This window comes from Podarcis raffonei, chromosome 4, assembly GCF_027172205.1.
Source record: "Podarcis raffonei isolate rPodRaf1 chromosome 4, rPodRaf1.pri, whole genome shotgun sequence".
Taxonomy (NCBI): Eukaryota; Metazoa; Chordata; class Lepidosauria; order Squamata; family Lacertidae; genus Podarcis; species Podarcis raffonei.
The window spans coordinates 23069949-23090342 of NC_070605.1; the positions used below are offsets into that span (position 1 = coordinate 23069949).

The window sequence follows — 20394 nt, forward strand, 5'->3', positions numbered from 1 at the left end:
GGCACCCCACAAGTGAGAGCCCAGGGGTCTGAACACTCATCCCCCACCACCACTTTCTGGACACGGCCCAGGAGGAAGGAGCGGAACCACTGTATGACAGTGCCCCCAGCTCCCAGCCCCTCTAGACGGTCCAGAAGGATGTTATGGTCGATGGTGTCAAAGGCCGCTGAGAGATCCAGCAGAACTAGGAAACAGCTCTCACCTTTGTCCCTAGCCCGCCGGAGATCATCAACCAGCGCGACCAAGGCAGTTTCAGTCCCATGGTGAGGCCTGAATCCTGATTGGAAGGGATCCAAATGGTCCGTTTCCTCCAGGCGTGCTTGGAGTTGTTCAGCAACCACCCGCTCAATCACCTTGCCCAAGAATGGCAGATTTGAGACTGGGCGATAGTTGGCCAAATTGGCCGGGTCTAAAGATGTTTTTTTAAGAAGCGGTTTAATCACCGCCTCTTTCAGCGGGCCTGGGAAGGCTCCCTCACAGAGGGAAGCATTCACCACCCCGCAGAGCCCATCACCCAGCCCTTCCCGGCTTGCTTTTATCAGCCAGGATGGGCAAGGATCAAGGAGACAGGTGGTCGGTTTCACTTGTCCAAGCAGCCTGTCCACATCCTCGGAGGTAACAGATTGGAATTGATCCCATGTAACAGGACCAGACAGAACTCTAGCACTCTCCCGCCCTGGCTCTGCTCCCACGGTGGAGTCTACCTCCTTCTGAATCTGAGCGATTTTATCTGCAAAAAACTTTGCAAAAGCATTGCAGGAGATCTTGGGGTCCCTACCAGGCCCCGGTGGTACAGGTGGTTCCGATAGATTGCGAACCACTTGAAAAAGTCTCCTGCTGCTGTTTTCTGCAGATGCAATGGAGGCGGCGAAGAAGCCCCTCTTCGCCGTCGCCATTGCCACTTGGTAGGCTCGACGTTGAGCTCTAACCCGTGTCCGGTCTGATTCAGAATGAGTTTTCCGCCACCGGCGCTCTAGCCGTCTCAACGATTGTTTCATCACCCTCAGCTCCGGGGAAAACCACGGGGCTCTCCGGGCTCCATGCAATCGGAGAGGGCGCTTCGGAGCCAGACAGACAGTCAATAGCCCTGGTTAACTCCGCATTCCAGCGTGCCACCAGGGAATCAGCTGAAAGGCCATCAGCTTGGGATAAAGCATCCCCTACCACTCTCTGGAAGCCAATTGGATCCATTAAGTGGCGGGGGCGGACCATCCGAATCGGTCCCACCTCCCTGCAGAGGGGAAGGGTTGCGGAGAAGTCCAGTTGCACCAGTTGCAAGTTCGCCTTTAAAGGTGGACGGAATCAAATCTCCCCCCACCCCCGTATCTAGGGCTGGCTTGCCACATTTTGAAGTCCATCAGGTAAAACACACTGCCTTCTAAATAGAGGGGCCTTCTTAAGTCCAGAGTCTAAAATTAGTTTGAAAGGGTCTCAGAATGGCTCAAAATGAGACGCAGAGGAGTATTTGCGAAGCCAGTTTAAGCTTCCCGCCATCAATAAAAAGAGCAGAGACAGTATTTTTGAAAAATAGCTCGCTCATCACAACCAGTCTGTACTGGTTCTCAGTTCACGAGAATCATAGAATTGTAGAGTTGGAATCTCAAAGATCATCTAGTCCAACCCCCTGTGATGAAGGAATCTTTTGCCCAACGTGGGGCTCAAACCCACAACCTTGAGAGTAAGAGTCCCATGCTCTACTGACTGAGCTATCCAGGAGTGAAGCAGCATTCTGTCTGTAGCATTCTAGAGTTCAGTTGATTCCAGGGTGGTTTGTTGTTGTTGGTTTGGTATAGCGTGCCCCAGAATCCCTTGCAACACACACCATTCCCTCGGCAGTCACATGGCAAATGATTCCTGAAAGTTAGACACTTAAAAAACCACTATGAACTATGTTATGTAAGCATTTATGCCAGGGTTTTTTATATAGGGGAGAGAAAGCAATACTCTAGTTTTATCTGAAGAAGAGTTATGTGTGAATGGAAAACTTGCATCTTTGAACGGTGTTACACAGAACTAATTCTGTGAGCTTGTTTCTGTGGAGAGGAAAAATGTTGCCACCAACTCTTGGATCGCTAACACCAAGAAAGGAAGCTCCAGAGCGGGGGGGGGGGGGCACAAATCTGGTTATATAACCACATTGCTGAGGCATTAAAAACATGATTAGTTGTTCCATATGCAAATGTACTCTTTTGCTGTAATGTTATTGCGCAAAATGACAAATAATTTCTCATTTCAGGCGAGCCACCCTGAAATAGGTTATTTTGTAGCTTTTGGGGAATGATTTACACATTAGAAAGGAGAAAAAAGAAAGGAGAAAGAAAAAGAGAAGTTGCTAGGATACTGGAAGGAAGATTTCCACATACTAGTGATGGAATTATCAGCAGAAACGCAGGGCTCTGCTTTTCTGGAGGAGAGTTATGTTTGGCATAACTGTACACAGCTCAAGTGATTTAAGCACCCTCATGTCAAGTCGACCACCTGCAACCCTAGCAGGCGGGAATAAACATTCAAAGAAAGGTACAAGATTATGAAGGATGGTGCTCCGACATAAAAACGTACCTGCGTCTTTTTCTTTTTATATCTTAAAATGTACCTGCAGGCATCTAACCCAGAAGTTCCATCAACCATCTGAGGAAATATGGCTCCACAAGATTAAAGAGAGGAGCCATCAAAATTTGAGTAATGTAAAATTCAAGGCAAATTTGGAAGGGTTCACTGAGACAAGACAGAGGTAAAATTTTTCAGGAAAGCCGAATATATATATATGTATGTATGTATATGGGACGCGGGTGGCACTGTGGGTTAAACCACAGAGCCTAGGACTTGCAGATCAGAAGGTTGGCGGTTCGAATCCCCGCGACGGGGTGAGCTCTCATTGCTTGGTCCCTGCTCCTGCCAACCTAGCAGTTCGAAAGCACGTCAAAGTGCAGGGAGATAAATAGCTACCACTCTGGCGGGAAGGTAAATGGCGTTTCCGTGTGCTGCTCTGATTTGCCAGAAGCGGCTTACATGACCCAGAAGCTGTATACCAGCTCCCTCAGCCAATAAAGCGAGATGAGCGCCGCAACCTCAGAGTCGTCCGTGACTGGACCTAATGGTCAGGGGTCCCTTTACCCTTTACATGTATGTATATATGTATGTATAGTTATGCGCATTGAATTCCACAAGGCAGAGGGTTCTAGGTTGGTGGTTTTCAAACTATTTTCTGATTAACTCTGAGTTCCTTAGGGGCTCCTCAACGAAAGCCCAGATCAGTAATAGCGAACCAGCTTCCCTGTATCTACCATTTCCCTGCACTGTGCATTTACAGAGAACTGGAATGTATGAGGTCACTTCCTTAATTCATATGGAAAACTATTGTTGCACATAACCTGTACACTATTCCTATGAGACCTGAGTGTGCATACCGAAACATGCTATAATCCACAGGTGGGAAACCTTTTTTTGGCTTGAGCATCACACTAGCTCTCAGGACTGGGATGAGCAAAGCCTTTTTCAGCCTTGCTGGATATAGGACCATATTCTCCCCAGTCCATTTGATAAGGGCCCCGTACATTTTCAAGAGCCCTTTACTGAGTGCTCCAGACATCCACAGTGTATCTGGAGGACGATGGTGCAATTCAACATCACTCTACGCCAACACAACACCAGTTTTCTACAGCACAGAAGAACTAATTGCTGAATGGAAAACTCTATATTGTGCCTTGTAAAGTCAGCAGGTCTACAGGTATCTGGGATTAATGACAGTCTCAGAGTAGACCTTCTGAAGTTAATCAGATGCAAGTCAGTCCTTAAGTTTGGATCCAACACATTCTATACTGCAATTATTTCCAGTTTTAGACTAGTCTTTTAAATATTAAACTTCATTTATTTGGTAGATTTCTTTGGTGCAAAAGTACTTTTAAAAGTAAAAGAAGAAGAAGGACTAATAGTTTGACGATTCATACAGAATCTTCATATACATTTCCCTGTTCATTCTGATCGCCGGTCCCCATACTATTCAATGTGAACTTCTCCCACATTAAGCAGCACATTTTAAAGGAGGTTTGGGAGAGGTCTGGTTTCTCTTTCACCCACTCCATGCCCTGCAAGCTTTCAACAAGGAAGACTGCACACAACAAATCTGCATAATTGCAGAGTTAATTTTAGAAGCACATGCAAATTGACGTTTGCTTTTCCTCTGCGCCTGCTTAGTTCTTCGCCTCGCTCCTCAGACCCATTAGTGCCACCTTAACTCACTTAAAAAAAAATGCAAATAATTATTGAGACTTAAAGGGAAAACTCTCTTTAGTCAAGAATCTCACTGACGTAGCCAGCATGACTAGAAACCTCAAGCATAAGCTTCATATGTCAAATGCTCAGTGTCTCCCAGCAAACGGAGGAGGCGACTCGCAAATAGCGTATTTAATATAAAAACTATCACAACAAGTCCTCGTTTTTTTAATTTTTCATAGCACTGTATGCAGCAAGAATATTAAGACAATGACAAAAAAAACTTTACAAAGAGAGTTAAAAAACAAAATCCCCAAGCTGCAGAAAGTCCCGCGAATGTCACATACAGGTAAGTTGTGTAATGATGCTACATTATGCAGAACCCATTAATGAAACATTCCTTTCTTTTGCCTATTCTTCAGAGACCCCTCCACAAATTTCCAGGAGTGGCTGGCAGATTCGCCACTAGTTCACTCGTTTTCGTATAGTGCCCCCACCCCACCCCAGTCCCAACTTGGAACCTGGGGCGGTTCAGGAAAACAACACGGCGCCTGCAGTATATTGATATGTTTTGCTGTGCCGCTGCTACAGGTAGCAGAGAAGAGTTAAAAACAGGTGCCTATGCATTTGATGTTGCGGCTACTTTTGAAAGTAGGCAGCAGCTACTTTTAAAATTAAATAAAGAGCCAGAAGACCACCAAAGAAAGGTGGGCAGACCTCTGTTGCTGGGCAGGGAAAAGTGAAATGATGCCACTAGGGGCACGAGTGGCGCTGTGGTCTAAACCACTGAGCCTTGGGCTTGCCGATCAAAAGGTTGGCGGTTCGAATCTCCGTGACGGGGTGAACTCCCGTTGCTCAGTCTCTGTTCCTGCCAACCTAGCAGTTCGAAAGCACGCCAAAAAGTGCAAGTAGATTAATAGGTACCGCTCCGGCGGGAAGGTAAATGGCGTTTCCGTGTGCTGCTCTGGTGTCAGTGTTCCATTGCTCCAGAAGCAGCTTAGTCATGCTGGCCACATGACTTGGAAAAACTGTCTGCGGAGCAGACAAACACCGGCTCCCTCGGCCTTTAAAGTGAGATGAGCGCCGCAAGCCCAGAGTCTTTCACGACTGGACTTAACTGTCAGGGGTCCCTTTATCTTTACCTTTAGGGTGAGGTCTAAATTTAATCCTCCTCAACAGCCATTGATCCCATTTGTATAGTTCCCACCTGTCAATAACATGTGGTTATTGAAGTTATCCATCTAGCAAGATTGGAAGATTAGAGCTATGCAGAATTAAAGAAACACCTCCCTCCCTCCCTATTTTTTGTTTCACCAGAGCATGAGTTAATTGGGCAATAGTTTAAGCGTGCTTTTAAAAATGTACATCCCAAAATTACCTTTAATTCCAATGGATTAAATATGCTAAATGTGGCAGAGGCAACAATATCTCTCTCTTTCACTCTGAAGGTCAACATTCTAGAGAATTCCTATTAGCTCTGCCTATTAACATTTAGCTTCTGCTAGAGTACAGGGAATAAAATTGGGGAGAAATAGAGGGTATGGTCGTGCCAAAGTTAAGCACTTTAAAAGCCACTGAGTTCAGTTTGATCATCCCTGAACTCTCCTATTGAAATCAATTTAAAACTGCTTTCCTTAGCCTCAGTGGTGTTCCAATTTGCTGTTTGAGGATGTACAGGGAAGCTTAAAATCAATACTTTCAAGAAACTACAGCTACCTTGTATTTTAGCACAAGGTCAATCTAATGAAGGCTTCTCCCCAAAATAATAAACACCAATTTTATAGACAGGGACAAATCTCAGAGTTCTTAACTTGGTTTTTCAGTCAATCCCCAGTCAAAACCAGCCAACGATGTGATAATAATGGAATTACTTTTATTCCAACAAACACAACTCCATTACTAGATGTTACAGGCAGGCATTTTCAGCTTACAGTTATGAAAAACCAGGTCCCTGGATAACCAACAAAGGAGATTGTGGATGTGTATGTCTGTACAGACAATGGAGATGCAAATCTGGGCATGCATCCCTTTCCATATTGCAGTGTTCATCAGGAGCCACTGAACTGGCTGGACACAGAACCACACAGTTGCAGATGGAGATGTCTGTGCACATGTCATTATGCCCACTATTTCATCTGTTTGTCCTGATGTAGGAAGGTACAAAGCTAGGGAAGAGAACTGCATTTACAGTTTTTATCAATATCTCACACTTTTTTCTGAAATTCATTACATACCCTTCAAGTCTCCAGGGACAGTTCTGGGATTACAGAATCCATAACGGTTTCTGATTAGATCCTGAAATGCCCAGGTTTTCCTGTTTCCTCCCCTCCTCATCTCAGAGGGGAGAACAATTAAAAGTGTTGTGTGTGTGTGTAGGTGCGAAAATGGAGTCTTGTTTATACTGAAAATATAATACCGGCACAAAATGAAGGAAATAGTGAAGCTTAATAGTGAATTTCTCCCCCATTCCTAGAGAGTGGTAAACACACACACACATGCAACTCAAGTCCAGAGGGAAAAGGCGAGATATTGGCACTCTTCTGAAGTGTTTCCATACATTTATCGTTCTAGCAGAGGAAGTGGAACAGAGAATGTGAGAAGCTCTTGTCTGCATTCCTTGCACTTATTCAGCAACAGCTTAGCACCATGTTTCTAGTTAAAAAAAGAAGAACTGGAGGCAAAACTAGGAACCACTTCATCTATATGGTATCTCTTTTTCTGAAAGCCAGCACATCGGGTGCACCACTGCATTGTAAGTGGTTGGTTCTTAGCTTTTCAGTCTCCCATCATGACCCCCACAAGAGTCAGTGAAGAGTTACATCTCTGGAGAAGATGACTCCATTAGTGTCAAGATCATGCAATTATGTCTGTTCTACTGAGTGTTGGGGAAATTTAAAAGGGGGGGGGAGCTGGAAAATTATTTTACCATCTGTATTGCAAGCTCCTTAATGAATTCAAACTTTAATGATCTGTAGTTTATTATATCTCATGAAACGTCTTGCTAGCAAGTGCTTGCTGTTAAATTAGGTGCTATCATTACCCAAGAAAGGTGCACAAAACATTGCAGCAATTAGCAACTGGGGATGCCAAAGTACCACAGGAAAAGAAAACTAGCTACACCTACGCAATTGAGTTCTCTCAAGGGGAACTTGACCCTGTAGCTGATCCAGCCATGGCTCTACCTGAACGACATCAGATGACACATACAATGCCTAATGAAAGGCTTTAAATGTATCTCCAAGACAGTTCAGCATCCAGAAACTTCCCCCCCCCCCCGGCTTAGTGAAAGATATTGCAAACAAAGCACATTGTGTATTTATTTTCCCAAGAAACGGATAAGCTAATTTCAGTGCAGATAAGCTCTGTGTTGTCATGCTCCAACATAACTGGGAATGAAGCATCTGCCTGGGGGACGAATGTAACCAGCAATACATCATGTTGGGCTTATCAGAAAATCATGCTCTACTCAGTGGATGCAAAGGGACGCCGCAGCTCAACATTTGGACTGACGCAGTTCAAAGCAAGAAGAGGATATACTATGTCTTTTCCATGCTATCTTTATGGCTTGTACTTCAGGTAGGGAGAATGGAAAATGGATCACTTGCTTGACATGATAGCCAGTCGCTGAGCAGTGGAGATTTCAAAGGGAAAAACTTTGTGCCATATTCCTCTCTCATGTTTTAACCAACAATGCCCCTGGAAATGACACCACATTGTGATGTAATGTTGTTCCCACTGGACCATTCTCTATGAAGAATGCCACATTGATTGACCTAAGAGCAAAGCTTTTCTTTTTTTAAAAAAAAAATGTATGTGAGAAATTTATTCCAAACCCTGAAGAGCATTAACATCTAAGGGAGTGCTTTTGCTTAACCTCCACACCCCAAATGCAAAAAATTAAGAAAAGATGGGGGGAAGAAATGGGGGGGGGGAGAAAAGCCTGTCCCCAATGCTATATAAAAACATTAGGGGGGTGTATATCCTTACCTCAGCACCATAATTCAATTATTATGAATTATTATGAAATATTATTCAATTCAATTATTTGAATTATGGTGCTGGAGGAGACTCTTGAGAGTCCCATGGACTGCAAGAAGATCAAACCTCTCTATTCTTAAGGAAATTAGCCCTGAGTGCTCACTGGAAGGACAGATCGTGAAGCTGAGGCTCCAATACTTTGGCCACCTCATGAGAAGAGAAGACTCCCTGGAAAAGACTCTGGTGTTGGGAAAGATGGAGGGCACAAGGAGAAGGGGACGACAGAGGACGAGATGGTTGGACAGTATTCTCGAAGCAAACATCTCGAAGCAAACATGAGTCTGACCAAACTGCGGGAGGCAGTGGAAGACAGGAGTGCCTGGCGTGCTCTGGTCCCTGGGGTCACGAAGAGTCGGACACGACTAAACGACTAAACAACAACATATCCTTACCCCCTAACAGGAGTGCTCCTGTTCAGGGTTATATAAGCTATAAGCTTTCAGTAACTCAAGTAGGCTTCCTTATCCTTTCTATTTCATGCCTTTCCTTCCCAAATGACACAGCATTACAGCATTCTCTGGCACCTCATGTCCACTGAGCATGCTCAGTCTGCACTGGGCTGTTCAGGCGACAGGCAAATGCTGATACAGTATCATTTCCCATTGGCTCCATGTTTGTCTGCTTTCTTGTTAGTACAGGGACACTGAGTTTGCCATGAGAGGGAATGTGGGGTTGTTACCAGCTGGTCAGATGGAAAGCAGATGGAAAATTGATCTTTCACTCACAGAGTAATAAAGTGAACAGTCATGGATGCTTTAGCTGACATTCCTGCATTGCAGGGGGCTGGTCGAGATCACCCTTGGGGTCCCTTCCAACAATTCTATGATTCTGTGTGGGGCTTGAACCCACAATCTTGAGATTAAGAGTCTCATGCTCTACCGACTGAGCTATATAAAAATATGGAGGGTCCATCCTATTCTCTTGATTGCAATCTGTTTTACCTCCTCTTAATACAGTGGTACCTCGGGTTATATACGCTTCAGGTTACATACGCTCCAGGTTACAGACTCTGCTAACCCAGAAACAGTGCTTCAGGTTAAGAATTTTGCTTCAGGATAAGAAGAGAAATCGTGCTCCGGCGGCGCGGCGGCAGCTGGAGGCCCCATTAGCTAAAGTGGTGCTTCAGGTTAAGAACAGTTTCAGGTTAAGAACAGACCTCTGGAACGAATTAAGTACTTAACCCGAGGTACCACTGTATTGTATTTTTAAATTGTCGTAATTTGCCCTGGCACCTTATGGTAAAGGGTGGGTAATAAATTATTATTCTTATTTATTAAAAGATAAGTTCGCAGGTTCCTAAAACCAGGAACCATTGAATCCTGAATCTCATTTCCCACAGTAGCCAGCCAGATGACTCCAGAAGCAAGGCATGAAAGCAACATCCTGTGGCTTTGCTCCCCAGCAAGTGGTATTTAGTGGTATACTGCTCTTGGGGATGGAGGTTCCAATCAGCTATCATGCTTTGCCTAACACCTTGCTGACCTACACTCTGTAAGGGCTATAAGTTGCACCCAGGGCAATTCAACTGTGCCTGTGCTACAGCTGCTTTCCTTTCGATTGCTCAGGATGCAGAGCAAGTAAGTTTACCTTAATAGGTCTTCCATCTGGTGTAAGCACCTCCTCTGACAGCTCCATCATCTTCAGGGCCATCAGCGCGATGGGTTTTGCGTGATTTAGGTTCTGTCTGTGGAGCCCTGCTGCAACACAGTAGGCATCACCTATTGTTTCCACCTGCAGCAATCAGACAAATCAAATGCAAAAAAAAATATGATAATGAGCCAGGAACTGGTACCATTAAGTCTCTGCAATCACTGAATGTTGCTTAAAAACATGTCAGCACAACATCAATAAGATAAGCTATTAGACAACGGAGTATAATTACCCCCAAGTTTGCAAACAGCCACCATCAAATCCTGACACCTCATTGCACAGTTGTTCATCATTAGTGAGCGCAAAATCATTAGAATTGAGGACAACTTATGCCACCAAGTGGGTTGTAACAACACTGAACCATAAGAAAGTGGGGGGTTTTCTGGATCAGGGAGCCTAATGCAAATGTGCAGGTGGGGGGAGAAGGTGCCACTGTAGTTTGTCCTCTTGTAGGATAAGAATTGTAGATTAATACCTATACAATCTGTACATCTTCTACACTAAAGCAATCTGACACTTACAGACTGAACATAGAATTTCTTCTACCTCTCTCAGAGCACTAAAATTCAGAGTCTCTAGTTAACAAAAACTCACAAATGCAGTTGCCATGAATGCCAGAGCAGCTGCCCCACTGAACTCTGGTGAGTTCATCTCTAGCAACAGCAAATGATCTGGCAAAAATAATGCTCTGGTAGCCTTCAATGTTTCCTATTGTTTGGCTCATTGATACCAATTCTAAACATATGGAGATCCACGAAGCAGGAGACATCACTCTGAAGTAATATTTGGGGTGGGTGAGTGGGACCAATTATCTTATCTTTGATAGTGAAGGATTGCAGACAAGAAAGAAAGAAAGAGAGAGAGAGAGAGAGAGAGAGAGAGAGAGAGAGAGAGAGAGAGAAAGAAAGAAAGAAAGAAAGAGGAGTACCCTGGATTGAACACACATCATATTGATGTTGTGGACTGGCTGGACCAACTGGGGAACCCCCAAGGGATGAAGCCTGGGGAGTGGTAGTGAGATGATGATGAGTTGGTGAGAGGGAGAAGAGGGAGGAGGCGGTGTCGGAAGCTGAAGAGGTAACAGGGTTTAGTGAGCAAGGAGACTCTGTGGCAGAGAGAAATCCAGAATCAGAAGCGGAAGTAGGAGAGGAGGGAAACCAAGAGACAAAGATGAGTCAGGCTGGTGAAGAATCGACAGTGTCTCCCCCTCCTTCTGCTACCAGCTCCCCTCTCCCCTGGTCTCGCAGAACCAGAAGAGGCATGAAGAGGGAGGAGCAAAGACAGTCATCCTGGCAGAGTCTCAAATTGCTTGGGAAGGACCCGGGAGAAGAAGCTGTGGGAAAGCAAGGATCTTCAGTCTCAACTGCCTCATAGGGGCATGGCCTACCAAGAAGAGTTGCTGTGCTCATTCGGCATGGCACTCCTGAGCAGATCTTCTAATAAAAAGTTTACTTCACTTACTCTGTGTGATTTAGTGCTGACCCGCTCCTGACACCCCCTTTTAACATCTGAGGGCTTGCCGATTAGAGAGAAGAGGGAGGAAAAGAACCATGTAGATGGAGACTAGATATTTCTTTTCATATTTTTAAAAATCTATTTTATATTAATGATTTCTTGGTTTACAAAAGTATGTGCAAAGTCTCTTTTTTCAAGTTACATTTTCTACAGATCAGTTTCATTTGTTGGGACATTAGTGTTACATTTATGAGTGCCTAACTCAGGGCAGTCACGAAATTAAAAGACGCCTGCTTCTTGGGAGGAAAGCAATGACAAACCTAGACAGCATCTTAAAAAGCAGAGACATCACCTTGCCAACAAAGGTCCATATAGTAAAGCTATGGTTTTCCCAGTAGTGATGTATGGAAGTGAGAGCTGGACTGATCGCCAAAGAATGGATGCTTTTGAATTCTGGTGCTGGAGGAGACTCTTGAGAGTCCCATGGACTGCAAGAAGATCAAACCTATCCATTCTGAAGGAAATCAGCCCTGAGTGCTCACTGGAAGGACAGATCGTGAAGCTGAGACTCCAATACTTTGGCCACCTCATGAGAAGAGAAGACTCCTTGGAAAAGACCCTGATGTTGGGAAAGATGGAGGGCACAAGGAGAAGGGGACGACAGAGGACGAGATTGTTGGATAGTGTTCTTGAAGCTACCAGCATAAGTTTGACTAAACTGTGGGAGGCAGTGGAAGACAGAAGTGCCTGGCGTGCTCTGGTCCATGGGGTCACGAAGAGGCGGACACGACTAAACGACTAAACGACAACAACAAACTCAGGGCTCTCCAGATTGCTGCTTTTACTGCAGGTGTATTCAGCAACATATCATTGGCACAATATCAGTGCATTGGTGGTAGATATAGTGGAGCATCCTTACATCATTCTCCTTTATTAGTTTTGCCATAATGCACTCCCACTGTTAACATATTATTGCTGTCTTGAGAGGGAACTCTTGCACAGCAGTGGGACAGAACAACAACATCACTAGAACTTTTGATGTACACAAAATTTCAGGATGCCAGCGGGAATCCACGAGACACATGCTGACTAGAAATGAAACAGGGTTCACTTCTGCAGGCACAAACAGTACTGAAAGCAGGTTTGCTTATAAGCACCCTGATACCATCACCAGCGCAAATCCTCATGATGCACAAGGGACGGGTTTTCTGGAAAGGTTTAAAACTGCAGACGAAGAGAGGAAATGTTTTGTGAAATGCTAACAATAACATTTGAAAGATCATCCTGCTTGTTCTCAGAGAAAAGCAAAGCATACATGACAGCTGGCAGAAGAACCACCTTTGTCAAGTTTTACAGCCTGGGTTTTACATGGGTTTTACAGCCTGATCTGCAAGTTTTGTCCCACTGAGTTCAGTGAAGCCGATGCTCAGGTAACAGCCTTAGAGGAAAAGAATGAGGAGTTGACGTTTGTAGGCAGGAACAGAGGATGTTGCTTTAGGGAGTTGTCATGAGACATTCACATAGTTGCCTATGTACCGGTATGCCCTAAGCAGGGTTGCCATATCTTGGAGAGAAAAAAAGAGGACAACCTGAGCCACTCACTGCCAGCCCAAGACAGGGAAAGAGTTGTGCAGGCATCTGGGACCACTGCCACCAAGCCTGCATGACTGTTCCCCCAGCTTGGACTGGCAGCAGCTATGGTGTGCAGAGCAGCCCAAGCCCAAGCCCACCCCCCAAGCCCCTCCAAATAACCCCCCCCAAAAAAAAACCAGACTTCCTTTAAAATATAAAAATCTGCCTGGGTAAGCATGTTGGCCCCGCAAAAGAGGACATGTCCAGGTTTTCCTGGACATATGGCAACGCTAGTCCTAAGTCTATGTCCCACTGACAGCACAACTTACTCAGCACAGACTGCAAACTGGGTAGTTGATCCCCAATGAATTTTAAAGGACCATCAGTTGTCGACCACAGATATATTTGGTGCCCAAGAAAATGAATAAAGGAATTTGTTTCAGAATGAAGGATACAGTGGTACCTCAGGTTACAGACGCTTCAGGTTACAGACTCCGCTAACCCAGAAATAGTACCTCGGGTTAAGAACTTTGCTTCAGGATGAGAACAGAAATCGCACAACAGCGGCGCGGTGGCAGTGGGAGGCCCCATTAGCTAAAGTGGTGCTTCAGGTTAGGAACCGTTTCAGGTTAAGAACGGACCTCCAGAACGAATTAAGTTCTTAACCCGAGGTACCACTGTAAATCGTTATTTTTTTTAATGTTGATGCATAAAACAAAGATAAAAACAGAAACCTCAGGCATGAGCTAGTGTTATATTAGAGGTGGAAGATCGGAAAATATCTTATAACAAGCCATACCAACTGGCTATCTGGCTTAATACTGTCCACACTGATTGGCAGCCGCTCTCCAGGGTTTCAGACAGGAGTCTCTTGCAACCATCCTGGAAATGCTGGGGACTGAACCAGGGACCTTGTGCATCATGAACAGCAAATGCTCCTCCACTCAGCTATGATCCTTCCACTTGTGGAAGAGATGTCTTGTGTCAAATAGCAGCATTTCGAATTGTTGCTCTCTGGACTCTCTCCTCCGCTTCCTCCCCTCCTCTTTTGCTTTAAAATACTGGTTTGAAATAAGCCTCAAAATGTAATCACAGGGGGTCACACTTACGGCTTGTCTGATGCATGCCTTTCGCGGCAAAAATCAGACAAGCCCGGTGCACTGAAAAGAGCAGCTGCAGAGGGAATATGCTGCTATTTCGGCCTGGCTTCTCGCAGCAGGATCCCTGTAAAAGCTTAATAGACAATTTGGATTATAACTGTTGCAGCTGAGGACTCGTCACTACTCTCCACCCCACCCCACCCCCCACAAAATGAACAAGCTTGCAACGTCTCTCTCTTAATCCAAGCTTAAATCCCACCAATGCTATAAAATTCAACAATGTAAAAGAGGAAAAAATGCATTTTACTGGAGGAGGGGTAGAGCAGACACACTGCCCACTTCACAATTCAGTATCTAAGCTTCTTCCGATTACAGGACAAAGATTTGAGGTTGATACTAGAACAGCATGGACGTTTGACTCCAGGTTGCAAATTTAAGAAATGCTGCATTTTACATTTGTCAACTTTCCAGTTCATCTTGAATTATTTTAATTATTGCACCATCATTGTGAAGGGACGCGGGTGGCGCTGTGGGTAAAACCTCAGTGCCTAGGACTTGCCAATCGCATGGTCGGCGGTTCGAATCCCCGCGGTGGGGTGAGCTCCCGTCGTTTGGTCCCAGCTCCTGCCCACCTAGCAGTTCGAAAGCACCCCTAAGTGCAAGTAGATAAATAGGTACCGCTTTATAGCGGGAAGGTAAATGGCGTTTCCGTGTGCGGCGCTGGTGCTGGCTCGCCAGAGCAGCTTCGTCACACTGGCCACGTGACCCGGAAGTGTCCTTGGACAGCGCTGGCCCCCGGCCTCTTAAGTGAGATGGGCGCACAACCCTAGAGTCGGACACGACTGGCCCATACGGGCAGGGGTACCTTTACATTTACCTTTTTTACCATCATTGTACATGCTGCTTTACAAAGTAATGTAACCAAAAAGCTTAGCTGGCTCCATAGGGGAGGAAATGCAAAAAGCCATAGTAGGACAATCCCACTATTAGGATCAACCAAAACGATCTCCCTAGTGTGTGGTGTGATACCTAACCAGGCTGCCCCTTAATACCAGCTGTGCCTGTCAGAGGACCTGGAATGGTGGAAGCAAAGAAAGTGAGGAAGCTTAAGGGACTTCAGGTGAGTCTGCAGTCCAAGGTAGGGAAGGCTAGGTTGAGCTGAATAATTCCTGGCTGTAACTCAAGATGATTCAGTTGCCTAATGGGCTCTTCTAAGCTCAATGCGCACCCAGACAAGTGCTGTACACATATGCAAGAGTTAGGGACTAGAAAGCTAAAGAAAGGTGGGGAAGGCAAAGCTGATTTGATACCAGGGAGCTGTTCACAGTGCTGAAGAAGGTTTGCTGACACTTAGAGCTCTAGTGGCGCTGTGGTCTAAACCACAGAGCCTAGGGCTTGCCAATCAGAAGGTCAGCGGTTCAAATCCCCGCGACAGGGTGAGCTCCCGTTGCTCGGTCCCAGCTCCTGCCAACCTAGCAGTTTGAAAGCACGTCAAAGTGCAAGTAGATAAATAGGTACTACTCCGGCGGGAAGATAAACGGCGTTTCAATGCGCTGTTCTGGTTCGCCAGAAGTGGCTTAGTCATGCTGGCCACATGACCCAAAAGCTGTAAGCCAGCTCCCTTGGCCAGTAAAGCGAGATGAGCGCCGCAAGCGCCGCAACCCCAGAGTCGTCCATGACAGACCTAACAGTCAGGGGTCCCTTTACCTTTACTACTGCATACACCTTGGGTAGCATTTGTTCCATCCTGTGACATCTCCTTGTAGGTAGCTTCTGGGGAGGATGACAAACCACAGGGTTTGCAAACCACATTAAAGACAACCTTTTTCGCCTGCCCTCCCCCCCCCCACTCACCTCCATTTCCCTCCTGACATGCCTACGGTAAAAACCATTCAACCTCTACTCTGGCTCACACCAGATGTTTTGGAAGGCAATGGGATATTTGCAAAACTACTATTTGAGGCTGTTAGCCATGATGACTATGTTCTGTGTCTATGGGCAAAGACACTGCTGCTTCTGAATACCAGTTGCTGGAAACTACAGGAGGGCAGAGGGCTCTTGTGCTTGGGTCCCCGCTTGGGGGTTTCCAACAGGCTGCTGTGAGGACAGGATGCTGAACTAGGTGGGCCATTGGCTTGATCCAGCGGGCCCTTCTTATGTTCTTAATGGAGTGAACATGAGAACTGCACCACTAACAGTTATTTTAGTTGCAAACACAGCCTGTGGTTTATTGGTTAATCACAAGTGCATATATTGATTCCTCCCACCCATCAACCCCAGTTTGTTTCCAAGATGGTTGTTGCTATCTACAGTTGTTGCCTAGTGCTGACTTACAACCCATGGAAGACAATCTCACTCGGCTACGAATGATCACCAAAGGAGAAGAAGAGGAACCCATGAACCCATCGCCCCCGAACACAGCTTCTGAAAGGCCATTTCTTAACATAATGGGAGCTCCTCTCTTTAATAACACAATCACAGAAGTACCCTTATAAGAGTCTTTGGTGTCTTTGTGGGGATGTTAGCAGAATCAACTCAATGAATTAGCCAAACCTACTTACTGTTGCAAAATTCTTGACAAGTGCACATCTTTTTTTATTCCTCTTCAATAACCTTTGATTAAAATGGATTGGGCAGTGGGAGTGGAGAGAAAGCATTTGTTCTAGTTCACTCTGAGCTGATCAACAAGTTCTATAGTTTCATGAATATCTGCTAAAGTAAATTCACTCGCTGCATTTCAGCTTATGTATGCATGTATGTATGCATGTATTATTGTATTATTTATATGTTAACCACTCTGAGCCTGGCTCTGGCCAGGGAGGGCGGGATACAAATAAAAATTATATTATTATTATTATTATTATTATTATTATTATTATTACATACAAACCATATATACAAACCATGTAATTCTACACACACACACACACACACACACACACACACACACGGAAATGAAGTTTGCATTTATAGATCAGTATTTATTGCTGCAACTGAGAGTGCTCTGCTCTCCCAAATAAAAATATTCAAGAAGCAAAGCAAATCCCACACCTCAATAGTCCTCCCTCCAGTTAATGCTGAGAGAAATTGTCCACCCGTGTGCTATGTCATTTGCAAGCTGTAAAAGAGCCCAACTTTTAGCCAGCTTTTCCAGGCAGGGCCTGAATGTGCAGAATTGGTGTGAAACTCAATATACAGTATCCCAGAGTTGCCATTTCCCTTTCCCCACAAGCCCTTTGAAGCAACACTTTCATGCGTTGCATCCATTATTAGTTCTACTCATGGTAGACCCATTGGAACTGATGGATGCAGCTAATTTAGAGCCATTAATTTCCATGGGTCTACTCAGAGTAAGACTTAGTTGGCTACAATCCATTGTTCTTAGGCATTCCCTAAGCCATATCTCAAACCCAGGTAATATACATTTTTTACCCCTCCTCTATCTGTATTTTATTTTTCTATTCTCACATTTATTTTTATTCACCATATCCATTATTTTTATTGTACCTTGTATGTGTTTATGCCAATAAACCTTTGATTAAAAAAAAAAAAGAAAGTCACAAGCAGGACCCTGCATTTAGCCAAAAAACAATCTGGAAGCCAGCGAAACTCACAAAAGACCAGTTTCACATGTTCCTGGCAGCTAGCTAGTGATTGACAGAAGACATGCTGCTGAATTCTGGGCCAACTGTATGTTAGTCTTCTAGACTGTCACTACAAAGCACATTGCAGCAATAGTCAAGCCAAGATGTTACCATAGCATCCATGACAACTGCCACATTAATTTTAAGGCGAAACAGATGGATGGCAACAACAAAGTTAGTATGAAATCTGACAGATCTTCCTTTTCCCTCCTGCACATTCCTTTACGTGGCATACAGAACAGACCGAGTAGGGGGCTTCTTCTCCCTTACATCATTGGTTCAAAACTATGCTTAGCCATACCATGGTTTGGCTTAGCATGAGAGTAGATTGCGGTTTCTTTGCTACCTCCTGGTTGTTTAGTTGCTGTGCCAAACTGAGCTAAGTCATGATTTGGCTTAGCGTGCAGTCTGAACCTGAGCTTGTGATTTTGTTCCCTCCAGACTAAACACAAGCTGTAAAACCAAGAGCAAAATTCTTCCCCCAGAGCCTGCATGCTCACACTAAGCAATGGTTTGTGTTCACATGATGTGTGAACCAGACCTATAGCAATAGTAACATTTAGCACGTGAATGTAGAGGAATACACACATGTTTTCCATTGAAAAAGAAGAGAGAGAATGAACCTCAAAAAGAAAAAGAAAAAGTTCTACATGTTGTGATCTTGTATCTTAGGACAACCTTGCCGCCTGATAGTTTTATAGACAGGACTGCTCTTTGACGCTGCTGTACCTCTGCTTGCCTGCCAATCAAACTGCAGGATGCTCTCTGCCTTGATTTCAGAGATTTCTTTAGCCTTTGCTGGAGACTGCCAATAAAATAACCCCTCCCTGCCTTCCTCCTGTTGTATCCCTTTTATCTATTTTGTCTAAAAGCAAAGTACAGGGGACTGACAGAAAAGCAAAAGTGACTCAGAACATGAGGACTTGTGCTGGCTTTGTGTTGGTGCAGCAATTATTATTTTTTAGCCTGGGGTACTTATCATCCACCTTCCTCCAACCCAGGGGCGGAGGAAGTGGGGGCAGGCCGCCCCGGGTGTCACCACTGAGGGGGGTGACAAAATGTCAGGCAGCACTCAACGCAGGGCCTGCAGCGCACCTGAGCCACACGTCTCTCCTGGGAGTGACGCGGTGGCTTGGGTGCCCGCAGGCTCCGTGCTGCCCCAAATGGTCTGCCCACTGCCTCCCCCTCAGCTGTAGGGCGGCTGAGTGGGAGAAGGCAGGCAGACTCATCAGAGGCCCCACGGAGCGTCCTGCGCTGGCTCACCCCGCCTCTGGCCCCAGGCGCCCGATCAGCTTGCTCCATCGCTGTTCCAACCACAACGAAGAAAAGGCCTCACTAGCCAGAGATTAACTTACCCCAGTGAGTCCTGAAAATGAGATGAATAGGGCTGGTTTGCAGTTCATATCGTGATAACAGTTTCATAGTTTTTGACCTGGCAATATAATGCAAATCATGATGTGTGTGTGTGTGTGTGTGTGGTAAACGCTATGAAAAAAATCACAATGTGGGGAAAACCGTGAAGCCATCCAATGTCTAATAAATAACAACAATTTATTTATACCCCACAGCCACTTTGGGTGCTCCCAACAGAATATTAAAAACAAGATAAAACATCAAACATTAAAAACTTCCCTAAACAGGGGCTGCCTTCATATGTCTTCTAAAAGTCAGGTAGTTATTTATTTCCTTGACATCTGATGGGAGGGTGTTCCACAGGGCGGGTGCCACTACCGAGAAGGCCCTGTGCCTGCTTCCCTGTAACCTTACTTCTCGCAGTGAGGAAACCGCCAGAAGGCCCTCGGAGCTGGACCTCAGTGTCCAGGCTGAACAATGGGGGTGGAGACACTCCTTCGGGTATCCTGTTCCATCCTTATTTCAGACATTGTGATATATCAGTATATATCACGAAGCTAAAAACCAGATATCACCCAGCCTTACTATCCACCTCTACGTATGTAGTTCCATCTTTATTTCAGATATTGGTGTATTGCAAGGTTTAGCTGGTAATATCCTGATGTTGGAAACCAGGTATTGCCCAGCCCTAGAGAAGAGTTCTCAGAAGATGTGCTATGAAAATTCACTCAGCAGGAGAGCCAATGTGGTGTAGTGGTTAAGAGCGGTGGACTCGTAATCTGGTGAACCAGGTTCACTTCCCTGCTCCTCCACATGCAGCTGCTGGGTGACCATGGGCCAGTCACACTTTTTGAAGTCTCTCAGCCCCACTCACCTCACAGAGTGTTTGTTGTGGGGGAGGAAGGGAAAGGAGAATGTTAGCCACGTTGAGACTCCTTCGGGTAGTGATAAAGCGGGATATCAAATCCAAACTCTTCTTCTCAGCAAGGGGAATATGAACCTGAGCTTGCTGGATCAGACCAGTGGCCCTAGCACTCTGTTCGGCCTGCAATTCCTCAACAGCTCCCAGTGTAGCAACCTCTATCCTTGATCGTCTTCCGCTTGTTCACAGCCTAAGTTGCTGTTCTTCCTTTTAAAAAAGAAGAAGCTATCAAGAGACTTTCACACATCTCCCGCATTGCTGCCTACTTTGGCACTAAAAGGATGTAATCTTTAACATACTTAATTGGAAGGAAGTCCCACAAAAATAAATGGGACCTGCCTTCAAGCAAATGTGCTTAAGACTTGCGTTTAAGTGCTCCTCTGTATTCTGCTTTCATTTAAAATGGATGACAACTGTTACATTCCTTTTAATATGTGCCATTTTTATC

General features: G+C 45.2%; 1 protein-coding gene across 1 annotated transcript in view; it reads right to left on the reverse strand.

Moving 5' to 3' along the window:
- GUCY1A2 (guanylate cyclase 1 soluble subunit alpha 2) overlaps positions 1 to 20394 on the reverse strand; it is a 145021-nt gene that overhangs the window by 37970 nt on the left and 86657 nt on the right. Inside the window, exon 6 of the mRNA XM_053385738.1 lies at positions 9838 to 9981. Coding sequence (XP_053241713.1) covers positions 9838 to 9981 — 144 coding nt within the window. The remainder of the gene's footprint in view (positions 1 to 9837; positions 9982 to 20394) is intronic.